General features: G+C 35.6%; 1 protein-coding gene across 1 annotated transcript in view; it reads left to right on the top strand.

Moving 5' to 3' along the window:
* The window catches only part of FAF1 (Fas associated factor 1), a 227,529-nt gene that overhangs the window by 187,140 nt on the left and 21,853 nt on the right, over window positions 1-18,536 (top strand). The window contains exons 16-17 of the mRNA XM_070745898.1: window positions 15,502-15,582; window positions 17,673-17,750. Coding sequence (XP_070601999.1) covers window positions 15,502-15,582; window positions 17,673-17,750 — 159 coding nt within the window. The remainder of the gene's footprint in view (window positions 1-15,501; window positions 15,583-17,672; window positions 17,751-18,536) is intronic.

Here is an 18,536-nt window from a genome sequence, read left to right as displayed (position 1 = left end):
ATAGGTTATCCCAACTCCTTTATATCTCAAATAGAATCAAATAGAATTGTCCATATGCAGTGCTGGCTTGCAGGACATGGGGGAGGGCCTTCTCTGTGGTGGCTCTGGCACTCTGGAACCAGCTTCCCCTGGAAATTTACACCGCCTCCACCCTCTTAGCCTTCTGAAGGCTAAAACACGACTTTGCCAGCAGGCTGGGGAGAGCCATTGAGCACCAACATCTTGCTTTGGCCTAACTGTTGAATGATTGATGGATGAATGTTTTTTATTATGGGGTTTTAACTTTTGTTCACCGACCTAAGTCCGAGAGAGATGGGTGGCATATAAATGTGAATGAATGAATGAATGAATGAATGAATGAATGAATGAGTACATACATACATACATACATACATACATACATACATACATACATAACAAACTTTGGATTAGGCAAAGGTGCCAACTTGCCATCAACAGAGGAAAATTAGTGAAAATTGAAGGAATCAAGATGCCCTCTGGAAATAACATCAAGAGTCTGAATGAAATTATAAATACCAGATATTCTTCAAGCTGACAACATCAAGCAAACTGAAATCAGGAAGAATGTTAGAAGTGAATATTTCCTACACTAAAAGTGAAGGAAGTAACATCAATGCAAATTAACACCTGGCAAATTCCAGTCATTCAATATATGACATAATAGACTGGACTCAAGCACTCCACTAAAAGCTCTGTATAGAAAGAGCAGAAAAATAATGACAACGAAGTATGCCCTTCATCCTCAAGGTGACCTTGACAGACTCTACTTACCAAGGGAAATAAGTGCTATGGAATTTTGGAAGTACATGGAATGGCTGAAGAAGACGAAAAGGCTATTGGAATTCTATCTGAAGGACAGTGAAGAAATTAGTGCAGCATGAAAGCTTACTAGATGCTGGAGAGACCAAACTTGCATTTAAGAAAGATCAAATGAAGACTTTAAAAGTCATATGGAAGGCAAAGTCTTACATGGCCAATACACACACATATGCCCACACACACAAAGTAGCAGGCAAAGCAGATAACAAGAAGCCCTGGCAATGGCTAAGAGCAGGAAAGTTAAAGATAGAAACAAAGCCAGAATTTAGTAGACTGCGACCTCTGCAAAGGAACTGAAAAAGACTGGTTAGCAGCTGCACAGACTGATTACAAACAACAGCATTGCAAAGTAGCAACGATGGTGCATTGGATGATCTTCAAAAAATGCCATTTTCCTGTAGGCAAGAACTGATGGGATCATAAAATAGACACCGTAATAGAAATTGAAGAAGTTAAAGTATTCTGGGACTTTAGAATTCAAACAGGCAGACCTAACAATTGTCGATAAGAAAGCCCAGATAGTGGACATGGCAGGACCTGAAAATAGCAGAAGAAAAGAGAAAGAACTGGAGAAGATCACAAAATACAGAGACATGCAAATAAAAATAGAATGACTATGGCAGAAGCAAGCAAAAATAGTACCAATAGTAATAGGCACCTTGGTTGCAAAAGCAGCTTTCCCCAGAAGTGACAATATCTTTAATATTGTTACAATTTTATATCTGACTATCCCAGGTCCTTAGAAAGGACTCAGTAGGTGGATAAATATTCTGAATCCACTAGACATCTGACTGACTGTGATCAACCATAATAATAAATAACTACTACTGAGATTTATTTCACGCAGACTAAGATGGGCAAATAAAATGATAAAAGTTCTCTAAAAATGCCAGTGTTTCAGTTATACAAATATAGTCACAAGCCACATACACAAAAGTGAAGTGGTTATCTGTTACTTTATTAATTGAGAGTGACATTTACAAGTAATGAAGTACTTAGTTAGGATTTTGAAATAATAGGTGTGTTCCTATTTAAGATTATTGTTATCCTGGATGTACAGTAGAAACATTGATTGACAGTAATACACTGAGCGTCTTATTCATCCGCCTAAATCTTATGCCACACTAGTACAAGGTTTTATTTCATTGAATTATTGGAATATGCATCATCTCTTTATATAGTAATGCTGTCTGTTTTCAATCTGACGAAATGAACATCAATTTTATTTTGCATTGTTAGAAAATTTAACTATGAGCATTAGGCATACAATAATTGAATATTTTTATTACTCTTTTTCGACAAGTTACAAACATATACAGTCAAATTCAATTCAATTCAATTTATTAGATTTGTATGCCACCCCTCTCCGAAGACTCGGGGCGGCTCACAACAACAATAAAAACAGTATAACAATGGAACAAATCTAATAGTAAAATTATATTAAAAAACCCCAACAATTTAAAAACCATACAACACATATATACCAAACATAAAATATAAGAAAGCCCTGGGGGAGATGTCTTAATTCCCCCATGCCTGGCGATATAGGTGGGTCTTGAGTAACTTGCGAAAGACAAGGAGGGTGGGGGCCATTCTAATCTCCAGGGGGAGTTGATTCCAGAGGGCCGGGGCCGCCACAGAGAAGGCTCTTCCCTTGGGGCCCACCAAACGACATTGTTTGGTCGACGGGACCAAACAAGTATAGTATATACCGGCAGTGAAGGGCTACCAAAATTTTTACTACCACACTGTGGGCGTGGCTTATGCAGGACACCCTGCACTTTCTTTCAATATCTTTCAGTGCAAATTGGGTGCTCTGGGGTGGAGCTCCATTTTCGCTACCCCACTGCATTCCCCCCCCATCCGGGCAACAATCCACCCCTGAATACCGGTATTTAGATTAAAAGTGCTGTAGTTAAAACTAATTGGTGGTCCTACCTAAATGTTAGACTCATTACAATTAGGCTTATAAAACATGATCAATAAATCTTTTTAACCCAATCCACAAATTTAGGGGGAATTTTTAAAAATATGCTTTTATGTTATACTAGTAGTCCTCAACTTAACAACAGTTCGCTTAGCGATTGTATGAACTTACAGTGATGTCGAAAAAAGTGATCGACTTATGATCGTTTTTTATAGTTATGACCTTTGGTAATGTGATCACCTTTTATGATCTTCTGGCAAAGCAAAGTCAATGGAGAAGCCAGATTCTCTTAACAACCAGGTTACTAACATATCAACTGTAGTGATTCACTTAACAAGTATGGCAAGAAAAGTCATAAAATGAGGCAAAGCTCACTTAACAAACGTCTCGTTTAGCAGCATACATTTTGGTCATGAGTCAAGGACTGCTTGTATTACTGTTCCTTATTTCTCTATAATTTACTAAATGGGATGAATGCAGACCTTTCGATGGCATTATTTTCGCATAGGACACCATTCAGCCTTGAATTACGACATCCAGGTGTTTTTTGTAACCACTGTTAACCTGAACATGAATTTCCAACCAGCCAGCTAGTCTGCCAAATAATTGGCAAGCTATGAGCCATTTCACTTATACTGGAAATACAAAAAGAGATACTTGACAGTTAACAAAAACATACTGTCGTTCACAGAATTCCATATCTAGAATTTTTGATGAATGCATTAGGTTTTTTTTCTTTCTAAATGTTATTAAGAGAACTATAATTCTCTGGATAAAATAACATGACAAATATAGTGCCTAACTGCCCAAACTGTGCTCTGTGTACTTAAGAAGAGGCGTTGGCAATGGGAACAATTTTTTAGTAGTATACTAGTTCACATGTAACACTTTGAAAGTCTTGTTCCTGACATCTCCTGTTTGAATAGCATTTTTTTCTAGTGCAGGTCTTAATGCATTAACATGAACTTTCTTTCAAAATGTGACAATAGCAAGCAGGATACAGATTCCGGTTTCTGTTACTGTTTTCTTAATAACTGCAGTAAGTCATCATAAACCACAAGATAAACAGAAAATTCTTCTAAGATTTTTAGTATGATTTTTTAAGGCAACACAAAGCTTTTAGAAGAACAAAAGATATTTGGGGTGTATAAGACACACACACACACAAAAGGACACAAAATTCTGCTTTTGAAGACTTTTAAAGCTCTTCAAACATAATAAGCCGTTGGCAAGTCATCAGCATAATATTTAATATTTAATATGATATCATCTAACAATAGTTATTAGACTACAGGACTATATTTTCTTTTCTCTGTAATCATTATATCTGGATGAAACAAAAATATTTTTTTTGCTAGTGGCATAATTGGATTATGCCATAAAGATTACCATAAAATGTTAACTGGGGAATATGTATCTAGTTAAAAACTTACATTTACCACAAGACTAAATGATGGCATTAATCCCTATCATTTTCTTAACCTTTATTCCCAGATGATCTCAGCCACTTTACCAAGTGGGAGAGGCATATTTCAACACAAAATATGGGATTGTAGCTGTCCACAGGTCCTGCCCCCCCCCCCCCATTTCTAAATATTCCTCTAAGATTTATGAAGAATTTAGTAGTATTCCTGAAAGTGTTTCTTTTTAATTTATTTTAAAATATTATAGGCTACCCCTCTTAGAAATTGTGACTCTTGGAAGCATATCAACATAATCAAAGCAAATGAAACCCCCCAAGAAAAATGAAAATAGCATCCATACAAAACTAAGAAGAAAATCTGTACAAAATCAACACAAACAACCAGGCAACAACCCTCCAGTGTGTGTATATGTATGTGTAATTGAGTCCAAAATTTCCATTGCTAAATAAGACAGTGAATTTTGCCTGATTTTATGACCACCTTGCTGCAGTTGTTAAGTGAATCACTTAAGTCTTTAAGCTAATAACATTGTAAAGTGAATCTGGCTTGCCACATTGACTCTGCCACAAAAGGACCCCCCCAGGTGAGTGAAACTGTCATAGATATACAGTATTTTAGTTCAGTTGCCAAGTATCTGAGTTTTGTTCATGATGGTCAGCATCAGCAGTTAGGTCATATAGAGAATGAATGAGGATCAAATCACAGAACACAAGAGCACATGAGACAAGAAGAAGAGAAAGACCAAGAAAAATATACTTAAATACATGTACTAAGTGAGATTCTCAAAAGGAGAAGTGACAAATTTAAAAAATGAAATGCAATAAAATGGTATATGAACATGGTGGAAGCATGAACAGTTGATCAGGGTAGAAAAATATAGTGATGTATATATGGTTATTGGTGAATCTTACTTAATTATATTTTTACTTACTTATTTTGTATTTTCCCTTTATTTATATATTTTATATTTTTGTCAGTATTTCTTCCTTTCTGTATTCTGCACAGAAAGGAAATAGAGTGATGAAGAGATTTGCATATATTTTTCTCAAAAATAATATTGCATTCATTGAGAGTCTTACTGCTTTGTATCTAATGTGTTTGATTCAGACGTGTTGCTTGGTTCTGTCTCAAATGAGAGAATCACAGTTTTAAATTGGGCCAGTTAAGCCATTGAGTGTAACCATTGCTCAGAACAGGAATCTGAATAGAATAGAATTATTTATTGGCCAAGTATGATTGGACACCTAAGGAATTTGTCTTTGGTACATATACTCTCAGTATACATAAAAGAAAATATACATTTGTCAAGAATCATGAGATACAACACTTAATGATTGTCATAGGGGTCAAATAAGCAATCAGGAAAAATCAATATAAAGTGAAGATATGTAAGAGGTGGCCATCTAACTTTTGCTTCAACAGTAATGGTGAACAGTAATAGTGAGAAACAATTATGTATCTATTTGGGTAATTGTTTCATTGTTGGACTGTTTTTGTGATAAGAATGTTAAATTCGGATTCATTCAGAATCTGCCTTCCTGTAATTTAAATCCTTCATTCTGCATCTCATACTCTGTGACAATAGAGAAAAGGTCTTGACCTTTTTCTGTGTGACATCCTTTCAGGTATTTAAAGAATGCTGTCATACCCTCCTTCATCTTCTCTTTTCAAAGCTAAATGTCCACAGCTTCTTTGATCTTCATAGGACATTGTTTTTAGTTCTCTAATCTTCCTTACTGTCTTTCTCTAAACTGGTTACTTTTAAACAGTAGTTACCAGAACTGGACACAAACTCAGTAATGCTTCATAAGTGGACTTAATACTTGCTGAGGTTTGGAAATGATGTTTGTATTGATGCAGCTTCTTGCTTTTGTGGTTCTGTAGCCATGTCACATTGCTGATTAAAATTCATTTTTCAGTCAATTACTATTCCAAGAAACTTTAGATACAAACTGTTATTAAGCCATATCTGTGCATTTTCTAGCTCCCTAAATAAAGAACTTTGCTTTGTCATTACAATACAATTTCAAAATCATTTATAATTTTGTTTCTTTTTTTCTGTGACGTTAACTATTCCACTTAGTTCTGTGATTGATAAATATTCCTGCAATCTCTTTAGCCAATTCATACTGAAGATGACACTGAACTTTACAGTGACTCGCTTGACACCTCAGTGCGATGTGCTGAAGAACCATTGATAGCCACTTCTTGAATATAGTTTTTGAATTTGGAATCCATTAAATTGTTATCGCCTTTTGTCTATAGCTTTCCCAAAATCTAAGAACAGGGTTTTGCGTTTCTTTAGAAAAAGAGGTAAGATTAGGTTGGCAATAACAATGTTAATTATTACTGCATTGTTATCAAGTCACCTAACAGAACACATATTTTTTTATGATTTCCTTTAAGATTTTCCAAAGTATTAGTATCAGATTGATTAGCATTATTTAAAGATAAGATAAAAGTTTGGCCAGTCTATCAATAAATTCCTTCAGCACCCTTGAGTCAAGTTATCTAGTCCCTTTTATTCAGATTCATTTCAAAAATAGTCCATCCATTGCTTTGTCTTGCCTTTCCATCCTTGGAGAGGGGCAGTATATAAATCCAATAAATTTAAACTTAAACTTCATCCTCTTCTTCATAGTTTCCTGATGGAATACATCTTTTTATTATTGATTTGTCACTTTCATTGAGCGACTGATTTTTCTTTTATTGTCTTAGTTAAAAAAAATATGAAGAAGCCCTTTCTGTGTTTCATCCCTTATCAATTTTAACTTGCTCTGGTCTTTAGGTTTCCTGATTCCTTCTCTATAACTCCAGCCTATCTCTTTGTACACTTCCTGCACCTTCTTTGTTTTCATATCCTCGCTAAATTATTTGTGCAGCTTCTTTTCCGCTATTCCTTTTTTTATCTTCATCAGAATTGTATTTTGTGTGTGCATGTGTGCATCTCTCTGTGTGTGAAATTCCCATACATCTTGAGCTCCTTTGCTCTACAGATTATCTTTTCATGGAATAAGACTTGTCATTGCTCTCGGTTTGCTTATTTGAAACCTATGACATACATTTATGAATCCCAGAGACCGGTTAGGTCCCTCAGAGTTGGCCTTCTTCGGGTCCCGTCGACGAAACAATGTCATCTGGCGGGACCCAGGGGAAGAGCCTTCTCTGTGGCGGCCCCAACCCTCTGGAATCAAATTCCCCCGGAGATTAGGACTGCCCCTACCCTCCTTGCCTTTCGCAAACTCCTGAAAACCCACCTCTGTCGTCAGGCATGGGGAAATTGATTCCCCTGGGCTCTTTCCACTTTATTTATGGTCTGTATGAGATGTATGATTGTTTTTATATTAAGGGTTTTAATTTGTTTTAAGTATTGGATTTGTATTGTTTCTTGTTGTGAGCCGCTTCGAGTCCTTGGAGAGGGGCGGCATACAAATCTAATAAATAAATAAATTTAACTGTCACATCATTTATTTTAAAAGAGTTACAATTAAATTTTTGGCAATGTTGTAGAGGGAGTAGAAATGCTAAAAGAATTGTCACTATAATGCTAGAAATATACTCCATCAGAAGAATAAGTCTGTGAAAGTGTGGATCCAGATGACCAAAATTCAGAATAATTAAACATTACCTGTCTGTCATAACAAATGGTCTTACAATCTTTAAGTTTTCAAAAGACTGTTGTTTTCACTTCAGAAGATTTTTTATGGCCCCTTGTCCGTGGAAACTTTCTATCATAAATCACTGGTAGGGATTTTTTTTCCAGTTCAGTTACCATATTTTCCTAGACCTTTTTTTACAATGGTAGCCGTCTTTTAGGCGGAATGGTTGTGGACTTCATTAGTCAAATACTTTGACAATGATTTCCTGAGGAGCGTAGGTCCTTGAGAGGATATTAGCTAGAGGCAATGACTGTTTATGTCCTCAGAGAAGCTAGTTTTAATGTTCTCTGAAATTGATAGTCATCTGGGTAAAATCTAGCAGAGAGTGCCAAGAGAAATGGCAGTCGTGTATTATGCCTTTTGTGACTGAGGAGTATACAGTGTTAAAAATACATTTCCACAACCTCATTGTTTACATTTGGCTTTTAATGAGACTGCTGATTGATGACTCTAGCATCACATGATGGGCAAGAACAAAGCATGAATTTGTCAAATACAAAACTAATGAGAAGAGATCCCTGATTAAATAATAGTATAACAATTCAACACACCTGCTTTGAGCCTCCCTTTGCAATTTTTTTCTTCCTTGCCCGAGGAGGAGACTTCTCAATGGATTACAGTAACACTTTTTGACAAGCTTATACAGGGTGGAGTTCCTATGTACTGCCAGGATCCATTTGGCGATACCTAGATAATGCATTCTTTTTATTTTTGCTGTCAAAATGTATTACTGTAAAAGCATTGACTGTTACACAGCTGGCTTGACTTGTTCTCATTTTTAAGTTAATTAACAGAAGGTCTAACATAGTGTTTATTTTTCTTGTTATGCAACATTTGACCATTATGGCTTTAGGATAGGTTTCATGAAAAATATCCTGCATTCCTTGAGGGGTGGGGGGGAGCTCTGTTTGCAAGAAGATCTTGCTGAAAATTTCTATTTACAGTACTTTAACTCCCCTCAGTTAATCATTCTTTTGGCTGAAAATCTTGGTAGGCATTGATCATTAAGCTTTATTTTGAGATGTTCAAGTTTATTCACTGGGGAAAATATTCATCCATATTCGTACATATATGAATTAAATCCAGAGTATATTTCAGTTTTTATTTCAAACCAAACAACCATAATAAAACAGCTGCTTCTTTAAAAGTCCAGTCTTCTATCTCCTCATCTATAATTCTAGCTCTAGGGAGAGGTTCTCATTTAGAAAATTAAAAATGTGAAACACCAGTGTATGACTGCTGTTTCACTTTGCTTAGGCATAACGTTCAAAGGATACCTTTTTTCAAGTGAGTCAATCTCTCTGTGCACTCTCTCATTTCAGCATAAATTTATGAAAATTGTCTTATAATTCTCACATAGGTCTGCATGTTAAAGTCTAATATATTTAGTAATCCCAATTTAGGCATACACTATTTATCATCTGGTGAGCCAATTAATAGAATATATAAGTAGAATTTAATAACTGAAACTAGTTATATTGAAAATACGGTTGCCACTTCTGTCCATCTATATGTGTCTATCTAATTGTGGTCAAAGCCTTTATCACAAATCATTTCAATGAGTTTTGCCATTTTTGTGATTTTAGTGTGATTTCTACATCATTCAATCTCTACAACAACAACAACAAAATATTCAAGAATTATTAATACTGTTTTCTATCATTATCATATATTATTGGATAAAGCATGTAAAATATTATTAATCAATTCCTTTAAGTGTTTTAGTGTGTACAGGAATTATAGTTGAAATATTTGGTGAGCATTACTACTACATTACTACTGAAAGAGTAGTAGATCCTTGGAACAAACTCCCAGCAGATGTGGTTGGTAAATCCACAGTAACTGAATTTAAACATACCTGGGATAAACATAGATCCATCCTAAGATAAAATACAAAAAATAGTATAAGGGCAGACTAGATGGATCATGAAGTCTTTTTCTGCCGTCAGTCTTCTATGTTTCTATGTTTCTCTTATATAATCTGTGTCAAGATTGACTCCCCAATACTTACACACACACACACACACACACACACACACACACACACACACACACACACAGACCATTTAATTCAATAGATAACTAGAATCTCTAATATGAAAGTGATTAAAGGTCTGTGCTCACACACACAACCTGGAAGTATCTGCCAGTATTCTGGTTACACTTAACATTAACAGATACTAGTACGAAGTTCAAAATTAATCAGCATCAAAAAATAGCAATAGCACTTAGACTTATATACTGGTTCAGAGTGTTTTATAGCCCTTTCTAAGTGGTGTACAGAGTCAGCATATTGCCTCCACCAACAATCTGGGTCCTTGTTTTACCGACCTTGGAAGGATGGAAGGCTGAGTCAAACTTGAGCCACTCAGAATCAAATTCCTGGAGTGAGCAGTGAGTTAGTCTAGGATAATGCATTCTAACCACTGCGCTGAAAGGGACTGTGCTGAAAGGGACTTGTAAATTATATTGACATACCTCACAAAAATATTTCATGTTAATCAACAGAGGGAAGGCAACCATTTTGGAACAAAATAAGCTATGACAATTAAAAAAACATAATTCTGAAAAGTTTTCAAATTAAATTCTGGAATAATCAAATATAAAAGTCAAAAGCTATGAATTTTATTCATTTAGATTCTTCTATACTAAATTCTTCTATAAGTGTATACACTTTATATATTTAGAAAGTGTATAAGATTGTTATCTTAGAAGATGAAATTAATAATTTCTATGATGACATTTTGTTGAGACAAACAGGGTGTCTTTTTAATGTACTGTTTATTAAGATCAGACCCTATGTTTAACTTCAGGTGTGGCTCAGTAGAAACATTCTTATCCTTTGGGAAACACAAAATATATGGATTCCAAAATGTGCTTTGCCTTATGGCAGACATGGGCAATATATAGCTCTCCAGATATTGCTGAGCTACAGAGCTCATCAGTCCTAGTTAAAATGACAATGGTGGTGAATGATGGAAGATGCTGTCCAGCAACATTTAATAAGTCATACATTGTCCTCCCCTACTTTATGGAATGTGCAACCTGGTTAATGTCAACAAATGGACAATATAATTGTTTTCATATTTGCAATATTTACTTGGTTTAGAAATCATTATAAATATGCCCTTTTTTTGAAAAATTGAAACATAGAAACATAGAAGTCTGACAGCAGAAAAAGACCTCATGGTCCATCTAGTCTGCCCTTACACTATTTTCTGTATTTTATCTTAGGATGGATATATGTTTATCCCAGGCATGTTTAAATTCAGTTACTGTGGATTTATCTACCACGTCTGCTGGAAGTTTGTTCCAAGGATCTACTACTCTTTCAGTAAAATAATATTTTCTCATGTTGCTTTTGATCTTTCCCCCAACTAACCTCATATTGTGTCCCCTTGCTCTTGTGTTCACTTTCCTATTAAAAATACTTCCCTCCTGGACCTTATTTAACCCTTTAATATATTTAAATGTTTTGATCATGTCCCCCCTTTTCCTTCTGTCTCCAGACTATACAGATTGAGTTCATTAAGTCTTTCCTGATACGTTTTATGCTTACGACCTTCCACCATTCTTGTAGCCTGTCTTTGGACCCGTTCAATTTTGTCAATATCTTTTTGTAGGTGAGGTCTCCAGAACTGAACACAGTATTCCAAACCTGCAGAAGGGCAATTATATACAAATGATAGTAACACCTTACTCCTGAAACTCAGCTTGCTTTTTCTTTTCCACTAGAACAATTTTTCTATATAGAATGCAAATTAATTGAATTAATCAAATTCTGTTGGTTTATCTCAGCCTATTCTATGGATTATGAATTCATATTATTCTTTCAGAATAGCTAAATAACTGCTTTCCAAATAAAAAAAACCAGGGCTTTAATGCTTTAATTGCTGGTTTAATTCTATAAAGCCTTTTATGGATTGGTACTTGTTATCATAAGAACCACACCTCCCTATTGGAGTCAGTCCAAATTCTTTGACCATTCCAGAAGAATCAGCAGGTTGTCTCTTCCATTTTGGAAGGTCCAGGACCAAATCCTGGAAGTATTGATTCTTAGTAATGGAGCTCGGCCCTCTCAAATGATCCCCCATTGTCTGTCTCCTTAGAGTCTTCAGATGAAATACAGTGTTCCCTCGTTCCGAGACCGCCCGCGAAAGTCGAATTTCCGCGAAATAGAGATGCGGAAGTAAATACACTATTTTTGGCTATGAACAGTATCCCAAGCCTTCCCTTAACACTTTAAACCCCTAAATTACAATTTCCCATTCCCTTAGCAACCATTTAGATTATTACTCACCATGTTTATTTATTAAAGTTTATTAAAAAAAATATTTATTAAAGACAGACGAAAGTTTGGCGATGACATATGACGTCATCGGGTGGGAAAAACCATGGTATAGGGAAAAAACCCGCGAAGTATTTTTTAATTAATATTTTTGAAAAACCGTGGTATAGACTTTTCGCGAAGTTTGAACCAGCGAAAATTGAGGGAACACTGTAAAATGGATGAAGTCACCAAATGGTTTATCCTCAATTGGGAGTGCCAAAGTCCTGATAGGACCACAGCAAATAATTCTTCCCATGTGCAAGTCACTACATCTCAGATATCTATGGTTTGCTTGAAATGAAAAAGTAACCAACATAAAAAAGCAATATTTGAAGAATTGGGGTTTTACTTCACAACCTGCCCCTGTATCATAAAAAGAGAGGCTTGTTGTGATGCCCTGATTATACCAATATTTTTAAGTTCTACTGATTTTTTTTTAATGGCTCAATTACAAAGCAAAGTAATGAACATTTTAATGGATTAATACTATCTCCACAGCATCTGAAGATGATAAAAAGGGAAAAAAGCAAAGGGCTGCTGCATAACTTTACTAGAGGAGGCTTTACTCTGTTACTGTAAAAACTCAGTGGAAGAGATATGTCCTTTACTAAAGCTCCCAGGGACTAGGGGACTTTGGAAAGAAAGCTTGTTCTTGTGGTATGCAAATATTTATTTTTGCATGTAGAAAAGAGTATCACCATTTTGTCTGTAATCTTGTGATATATTGATGAAGTCTTGCACTGTAAATTGCTTGCGCTGTAGTGTAACGCTAACCTTAATTAAAAAAAACACTATACAAATATTTTGGATAGTTAAACCTGACTTGGATAAATAATGTTCCATTATCTAACAATGAACTTGATGAGAAAGTTCGTCTAAGTAAGAAACTGTTAACTTAAAGTTGAGTTCAGCGGTGCCATTTCACATCTTTGTGCTATAGCAAGGCAATCATGCATAATATATTTTTACAATCCCCTTTGTATCTGTTTTACTAAAGAAGAATGCCAAAAATGGAAGAATTGAATCTAGAGGAACTTCTGAAATGTTGAATTGTTGGCCTGAAAAAGGAAATTATCTGCCAATATTATATCCAGTTGGGATAAATTTAGAGGCCCAATGCCTCTAAATTTATTCTCTCTCCCCTCAAAATTTTTACTCCTCGCTTAGTTCAATTATTTATTTATTTTTCCTCATTGAGTTCAAAGTTCTGGGTGCATAATGAAAACAAGATATTTTTGTTTTAAAGCTGAGTAGAGATTTGTCTTAATTTCCCTAGGTTTCCCATTTCATATTACTGATTCTCAATAGGACTTAGAAGGTGAGTAATAAAATATTTCCAGTGAGAACAAAAATAAAATCAACTTTTAAAAAAATCATTGGGCATAGCAACAAAAATTTACTACAAAGCCAAACCATGTGTAGTCATTAACAGGAATATTTAAATACTGTTAAGTTATATACTACATGAAGTCCAAATGTTTTCAAAAGAAAAAAAACTTCTTGTCTCATTTGTTCAAGCCAATAAATAGATAATAAAACAAATTGTGGTTGATTGAATTAGAAGTTCTGTTTTAAATGGTAGTTGAATTTGATTGCCTTACCCTAACTAAACGTAGACCAAAGACTATAGTAAAGATCTCTCTATTTGGAGTATTATCCTTACAATGGTTTTTGTGTTCCAGAGTTACATATATAATTGTCTTTCTTTTTATTGATTGATTTTATTGTTTTTGTTGTGCATGTCCAAGTGTTTTAATTTTGTATGATCACATTAGACAACTTTTCTTAGAGCTCAGTCTTAAAGCACAGGCAGCTACTCTTTTTTGGGTAGAGAGTTGAAGAAGGCAAAGCTACAGGTACATTGACCTTCCAAGTAGTACTACATTTATCTCCAGTGCTTCATGTAACAGTATTTTTAATCAGGAGTATATGATTCTTAGGATGAGCCAACCTTTCTCCTCTGCTGTGGTTGGCTCTGGCCCAGCTCCTGCCCCAAGGAATGTGGAAGTGGGTGTGGGGGAAACATCCACATGCCACAGGCCTGTTTTGCTCCCAATAGAATCTCCCGACGAAGGCTCCTCTGACGAAGGAAGCGTGAGTAGCAGGGAAGAAGGGAGTTTGTCAGACAGCCCAGGAGGAGATCAATCCTCCTTATCATCCCTGGATTCTGAACAAGAATGTATGACAGACCCACGCATGCATAAAGTGATGCATAGGAGAGAACAACTGAAGGATTATTACAGGAGATAAGTGAGGCCACCTATGGTTGGGTGGGACTGCTGTAATTAGTGCTACAGATAAAAAGACCAGCGTGCTGGTTTAGCCTTGTGGAAGTTTATCTGATTCATAGTTTCGTCAAGATCGTGGTTTTGCTGTTTCCCTGTTCAAGACTGTGTGTGGACTTTCTGGACTTTGGAATTGGACTCAATTTCCCAGTTACTGGGTGAGAAATTGGATTGCATTAACCTGTGCCTTGTGTGTACCAGAAAATCTCTTTGACATTTAAAAAGGGATTTTTTTCTGCTTTTCTGTTGATAAAGACTTTTGGTTTGCCTTCTATAGTATGGTATGTGTCTTTTTGGACTAATTACCCTGTAATTACGGACAGTTGGGACACGCCGGCAGAACACTCCTGAATGATCCTTTTCTTAGACCGTGCATTGGGATCAGCGTACACTACAGATAGCTATGCCTTGTTTTATGATTAAATAAGATTTTATTGTATTTATTTACTACATTTACAGTATATGCTGTCCTTCTCACTTTCCTAAGTGATTCCGGTATTATTAAAGCAGAGCAATGTATTTTCCAGGAAAGAAAATAGCAGCAGTGGCATTGTTGGCCATTCTTCTTGTTGGGATAATTGATTGTCTTTATTGGAGGTATTCAAGCAAAGGCTGACAGCCTGTCGGGGATATTCTAGTTGATTACAGTATGGATATGGTTCACTTAGTAAGAGTTAGTTGGGAACTTCCAGATTCCATTTTAAGATTTGGTAATAATCAATTTTGTTTACATCAAAAAAGAGTGCTAGTTAATACCAAACTAAAAGACTGGACCATTGTAGCTGTGTCAAAATCAAGGCAGAGAAATTCCTTAATATGAAATAATTTAATGTGTCCTTTTGAAACCTGCATCAAATTCAGAAAAATAATTTCTTACATTTCCCTGAGTATCCGGGTCCTTTTTCAACCTGTGTTCCCCAGTATACTGTAAACAAAGGACAGGTATTCCAAAACAGCTATTTGTACCTGGCTGGGGGAATATTGATTTTGAAACACCAGACTAAGTTTTTTTCTTCCTGTCTTTTTCCTATCCTAGGATGAACGTGAAGCCCGAGAAAATGTGAAGAGAGAACAGGACGAAGCTTACCGAATCTCTCTGGAAGCTGACAGAGCAAAAGTACGTCTAGTCCCTTTCATAATCCTTTTCGGAGAGCCATCAATGCCTCCTTTATACTTGTGATAAGGAGAAAAGCTCTCCAGTCCATTAACATTCTGAGAAATATGGCTTTCCTATTGGAGAACTCTCATAATGTTGTGTCATTGCTACTGGACAGAACCTGTTTCAGTAAGGAAAGTTGCTTGTAGCCAATTCTCAACTAATCATCATAGCTTTACTAGAAAAAGAATCATTGTTATTCTTTTAGTAAACACAAGACTGCAACCATTTGCTTGCTCTCAATCTATCATGGTAACCTTATTATATCCCCCAAATTTTCAGAAAATATCTACTTTGATACTGGCATCACCTTTGATATGAATGTTAAGTTTCATTTTCACACTTGAAAAATACTATAGTAATAAATAAATCAATTCTTTACTACCTTACCATGATATCCAAAATTGTCTCCCTCTGTTGATTTTTTTCAATCCGCCTAATAATATTCACTCCTGCCACAACAATGCAAACAGGGAAAGAACTCAAATATAAAAATATGTGCAAATAGAAAAAAATAAAGTAAAAGTAATTATAGAGTCATATTTAATTTTTAAAAATTAATGATACTTGGATTAATGCTTGGAGTAAAATTAAGGCAAGTTATAGGATTCCAGTTCAGTTAATAGTTTATTGATTAGCCGATAGACCATATCAAAATACAGAGTTCCAAATACAGATTATTTATAAAAATGTTTCCACTTCAGTGGCAACATGGGATGGAGGATTTTAAAACTATGCAGACTATTAGAACTATGTACATTCTTCTTTCTTGGAAGATGATGTTTAGAAAACAAAGTTCTCTTGGGAAATATATGTGCAGAGTGAGATCTTTTACTTAAGAAGATTTCCTAATCGGGTATTAACTTTCAGAAAAAGGAACCTGCACACATAAAGAGAGAGATAGAGAGAGAGAGAGAGATTGAAGAATTCACTCTGGCAATTTGTACATGGGTTTGATCATGCTGCTTTGTCTTCCATTATACATACGTACTTGATTTGGGAGAGCCGCAGTGGCACAGTGGTTAGAGTGCAGTACTGCAGGCTATTTCTGCTGCCTGCCGGCTGCCTGCAATTTGTCAGTTCAAATTTCAAGGATGATTCAGCCTTCCATCCCTCCAAGGTGGGTAAAACGGGGACTCAAATTGTTCGGGGCAATAGGTTGACTCTGTAAGAGCTGTAAAGTACTGTAAAGCATTATATAAATTTAAGTGTTATTGCTACTGCTATTTGACCTACTGAAAGATGCCAATAATGTATGCTTTTCTCAGTGGCAGTCTTGTCTACAAGGCTCATGGTTATTTTCATAGTTCCCAGCATGGTGGGAATAATATTAGACTGTTTGTTATTTTACACAAAAGTCTGAATAGTTTTAGATTCTCATCATTTTCAATAGAAAGAAGTTTAAGTTTAAGTTTATTGGATTTATATGCTGCCCCTCTCCCAGGACTCGGGCAGCTTACAACATATAAAAGAGACAATATATATCGAAATCTAAATAATTAAAATTCAAAGTTACAACTAAAAACTAAAGAACCAATTAAAATACGTACAACCTATTCAATCATCAAACTCACTATACATTCATCAGCCAGGGGGGGAAATCTAATGACCCCACTCTTGGCGGCATAGGTGAGTCTTTAGACTCTTACAAAAAGCAAGGAGGGTGGGGGGAGTACGAATCTCCAGGGGAAGCTGATTCCAGAGGTCTGGGGCCCCCACAGAGAAGGCTCTTCCCTTAGGTCCCGCCAAGTGACATTGTCTAGCTGACGGGACCTGTAGAAGGCCGACTCTTTGGGACCTAACCGGTCACTGGGATTCATGGGGCAGGAGGTGGTCCCGTAAATAATCTGGTCCCATGCCATGTAGGGCTTTATAGGTCATGACCAACACTTTGAATTGAGTCCGGAAACCAATTGGCAGCCAGTGCAGAAACAGATATAGGGAATATATTTTTTCTTAATCATTACTATTGTGTCTGTGAAAAAATGTAAAGCCATCCAAATGATAAATTCTGTTTGAACAGACTTATTAATTTATCACTTGTTCTGCAGAGGGAAGCACAAGAAAGAGAAATTGCAGAGCAGTTTCGCTTGGAACAGATTAAAAAAGAACAGGAAGAAGAGCGTGAAGTAAGTGAATTTAATTTGTTACTCAACTGTAACAACTGCATAAGATGTAAAGCATGGGAAGCTACTAGCTGTAGTTTCAATGTGTTTTGTTGAAAACAAAAAAGATTCGGATGTTTTCTTTAAAAAAAAATATAATTTATTAGTTTTATAAAAGGGGAAGGGGGAGAAGGGAGTACAAAATCGAAAAAGGGGGGGGAGGAAGTGTACAAGTGTAATAAGTTTAAGGTGAATTTACAAAGAGTTACAGAGGTCACTTATATTCCTTAGTATATATATTGTTACAATATTTCTATTCATATTTCAATCTTAGTTTATATTCCATTGACCGTATTTATTATCTTTACCGTATATAACTTAACAAATCTAAAGAGGAGGTGGGGTAGGAAAAGAAATTGTCTGCTTGAAGTTAGTGACTTGTCGTTCTTATTAAGCGGTGAGAAGTAGGAAATGTGAGTAGTAAAGTATTTAAGAATTGAGATTAAGGTTGAGTTAGTAGGATTGAACTTAGACATCTTTTGGATTACTTCGTATTCTAGATAACCATTTCTCCCAGATGTTTTCTACCAGAAGGAAAACAGGTGTCTGTGATGTGATAAAATGCACATTGTAACTTCATGATGTGAATCCCTGTATCATGATATTGCATACAAGTTCATGTCTTTTTGCTTCCATCATTATGCAAGTTTCATCAGAAACGAGTATCCAAACTTTTTTTTATCAATATCACCCACAATCATATTTCAGATGATCTCTTCCAAAGAGGTTTTGAATATCATTTTATATAAC

The sequence above is a fragment of the Erythrolamprus reginae genome, chromosome 3, assembly GCF_031021105.1.
Source record: "Erythrolamprus reginae isolate rEryReg1 chromosome 3, rEryReg1.hap1, whole genome shotgun sequence".
In the NCBI taxonomy this organism is placed as follows: Eukaryota; Metazoa; Chordata; class Lepidosauria; order Squamata; family Dipsadidae; genus Erythrolamprus; species Erythrolamprus reginae.
Note: the sequence above shows the minus strand (reverse complement) of the source record. Positions and strands in the feature narration are given on the sequence as shown.